The sequence below is a fragment of the Haliaeetus leucocephalus genome, unplaced genomic scaffold (genome assembly GCF_000737465.1).
Source record: "Haliaeetus leucocephalus isolate CR32 unplaced genomic scaffold, Haliaeetus_leucocephalus-4.0 Scaffold110, whole genome shotgun sequence".
Lineage (NCBI taxonomy): Eukaryota > Metazoa > Chordata > Aves > Accipitriformes > Accipitridae > Haliaeetus > Haliaeetus leucocephalus.
In genome coordinates this window covers 14,215-17,303 of record NW_010972546.1, presented here as the reverse complement: position 1 = coordinate 17,303, position 3,089 = coordinate 14,215, and the positions used below count along the sequence as shown (strand labels likewise).

At 65.4% G+C, this 3,089-nt stretch overlaps 1 protein-coding gene across 1 annotated transcript in view; it reads right to left on the bottom strand.

The window, feature by feature from the left end:
- The window catches only part of LOC104842978 (putative all-trans-retinol 13,14-reductase), a 4,713-nt gene extending 1,829 nt beyond the window's left edge, over nucleotides 1–2,884 (bottom strand). Inside the window, exons 1-6 of the mRNA XM_010585662.1 lie at nucleotides 2,626–2,884; nucleotides 1,874–2,071; nucleotides 1,633–1,758; nucleotides 1,000–1,138; nucleotides 811–920; nucleotides 425–610 (exon numbers count right to left, since the gene is read on the bottom strand). Coding sequence (XP_010583964.1) covers nucleotides 425–610; nucleotides 811–920; nucleotides 1,000–1,138; nucleotides 1,633–1,758; nucleotides 1,874–2,071; nucleotides 2,626–2,884 — 1,018 coding nt within the window. The remainder of the gene's footprint in view (nucleotides 1–424; nucleotides 611–810; nucleotides 921–999; nucleotides 1,139–1,632; nucleotides 1,759–1,873; nucleotides 2,072–2,625) is intronic.
- Between the last annotated feature and the right edge of the window lie 205 nt (nucleotides 2,885–3,089).

The following is a 3,089-nucleotide window of genomic DNA, read 5'->3' as shown; positions in this document are numbered from 1 at the left end:
CCCCATGCCCACCAAGCAGGGACCATCCCTGCAGAGCACCCCATCCCGCCTGGGCACCCATGTCCCCACTCTGCACTCCATGTCCCCTCTGCGCCCGTGCCCATGGGGCACTCCAACTCCGTGGGGCATCCCATCCCACAAGGCACCCCATTCCCATGGGGCATCCCACCCACACAGGGCACCCTATTCCCACTGGGCACCCCAACCCTGCTGGGCACCCCAACTCCACAGACCACCCAGTCCCCATTGTGCACCCCATTTCCACTGTGCACCCAACCTTGTGGGGCACCCCACCACTGAAGTGGTACCCCAACCCCACAGGGCACCGGGGGACTCCATCCCTACACCCCCCCCCCATCCCTACAGAACACCCTGTCCCCACCATACGCTCTCCCCGCTGGGCACCCCACATGGCAGGGGACACCGTGGGGACCCCCCGTCACCTTGTCACGGAGGTGGGGGAAGCGCTGCAGTGCCCGTTCCAGCAGGCGCTGGGCAATGGCCAGCTTGTACCGCTGGTAGTCGGGGCCCCGGTGCTTGGCGCGGGTCCCAGCCCACTCCTCGAACCATTCGTACCGCGCCATGGTCAGGATGGTCATGCATGACCGGCCTGCAAGGAGAGGGTGACAACCCCATTCCCACTGTGGAGGACCCCGGTACTGGTGTCACCCTGGGACGTGGCGGTGGTGGCGGTGCCCACCCCATAATCCCAGTTGGTGGGATTAAGGAGCCTCAGAGCCCACAAAGCTGAGCGGATCAGAGCTGCAAGTCTGGGGGGGGGACATGGGGGACCCCCCCCCAACTCCATACCTGGGTGCCGCTGCTCGTAGGTGGGATCCTTGGCGGCAGGGAAGGTGATGAACATCATGGCCAGGTTTTCGGGGACGTCATCACGGCTCAGGGCAGCGTAGCGGGTCATCCTGCAGGCAGAGCCATGCACCCACCATGCAGCCCCCCACCCGCCGTGCACCCACCCCAGGGTGCCCGGGGACCCCTTACATGGCATCTAGGTCGTTGTGGGGGTAGATCCAGAAGTTGGTGGCGGGCAGGGCCAGCTCGGCCGCGCTGCCCCGCAGCCCCACGAACACCAGGAAGGAGCCCATGCCGTGTCGCACCATGGCCAGGCGGGAGCGGATGCCTGCGGGAACGTGGGTTGGGATGTGGGAGATGACAACCTGTCCCTGCGGAGGGGACACCAGGGATGCTGGGCACATGGGGAAGCTGGGGACACAGGGATGCTGGGGACATTGGTGATGCTGGGCACACTGGTGATGCCAGGGACACAGGGATGCTGGGAATGTGGGGATGCCAGGGACACTGGGATGCCGGGGAGTCCAGTGATGCTGAGGACACAGGGATGCTGGGGACTCTGAGGACACCAGGGACACGGGGATGGTGGGGACATGGGTGATGCCAAGGACACAGGCATGCTGGGAATGTGGAGATGCCGGGGACACCAGGCATGCTGGGGACACGGGGACACCAGGGAAATGGGGACCCCGGGGACATGGGGATGCTGGGGACTCCGGTGTTGCTGAGGACACAGAGATGCTGGGGACACCAGGACACAGGGATGCTGGGGACACTGGTGATGCTGGGGACGCAGGGATGTGGGACATAGGGACAGGGTACCTGGGTGGCTGCGGAGGGGGGGGGGCAACAGCTTGCCGAAGGTGTTGAAGATGCCGGCGTCGGAGATGACGAGGGGGGCGAAGATCTCCACCTCCTCCTCGCTCGGCCCCTTCTGCACCACCACCCCTGGGAGGCACGGGGGGGGATCATGGGGGGGGCACTGCCACCCTGTCCCCATCCAGTGTGTGTCCCCCCACCACAGTGAGGGGGCTGGGACGGGGAGAGGGGGGTCAGTGCTCACCCACAGCAGTGCCGGCGGGGGAGACGAGGATGCGGGTGACGGGGGCTCGCACCAGCACAGCCCCCCCCGCGCGCTCGATGAGGGGCACGGTGTGAAAGGCGATCTCGCTGGCCCCCCCCCGGGGGTACCAGGCCCCTCGTTGGTAGTGGTGCACCATCAGCATGTTCACCAGAAAGCTGGAGTCCCGTGGGGCCGTGCCTGGGGATGGGGAGGGGGACACACGATTTGGGGGGGGACAGGCTCAGCCGGCCCCCGCCCCAACACGGGGCACCCCTCCCCTATCACGACATGGCCTCCCCTGTCACGATATGGCCTCCTCTATCACAACATGGCCCTCCCCATCACGATACAGCCTTCCCCTATCACAATACAGCCCTCCCGTATCACAAGGATGCCCTCCCCATCACAATGTATCCTTCTGCTACCATGACACAGCCTTCCCCTGTCGCAACACAGCTCTCCCCTATTGCAACGTGGCCCTCCCATATCATGACACAGCCTGCCCTATTGCAATGCAGCCCTCCCCATTGCAACACAGCCCTCCCCTATCATGACGGCGACATCCCCTATCATGACATGGCCCTCCCTTATTGTGATATGGCCCTTCCCTATCACGACGCAGCCTCTTCTATTGCAACAGAGCTTTCCTTCATCACCATGGTTCCCTTCCCTATCGCGACATGGCCCTCCTCTATCGCAATGGTGCCCTCCCTATCGCAACAGCCCCCTCCCTATCACGACAGCCCCCTGACCGTAGAAGAGGTAGCTGAGCAGGGCGCGCAGGTCGCGGTCGGCCGTCAGCCGGGCCACAGCCTCGCTGTGGCTGGTGGCCGCCATGCGGAAGACGGGCGAGATCCAGTAGATGAGGCCGGTGCGGACCAGGAGGGCGGCCAGCCACCGCGGCACCAGCTTCAGCACCGCCAGCAGTGCCACGTGCCGTGAGGCCATCTGCGCGGGGACCGGCCCCGCGTCACCTCCAGCCACCTCCGTGGTGGCCACAGCCAGCACCATGTTCTCGTGATTGTCACTGCCGTGACCCCAGCACCACCCGTGTCCCCAGCGCCCAGCCCCACCATGCCCACCAGCCATGTCCCCACCATCCCCATCACTTGTCCCCACCACTCCCAATGCCTGTGTCCCCTCCATGCCCGTTACCCTTGTCCCCAACATTCCTACTGCCCCCTCCCCCCCATGCCCATCACCCACGTCCCCACCA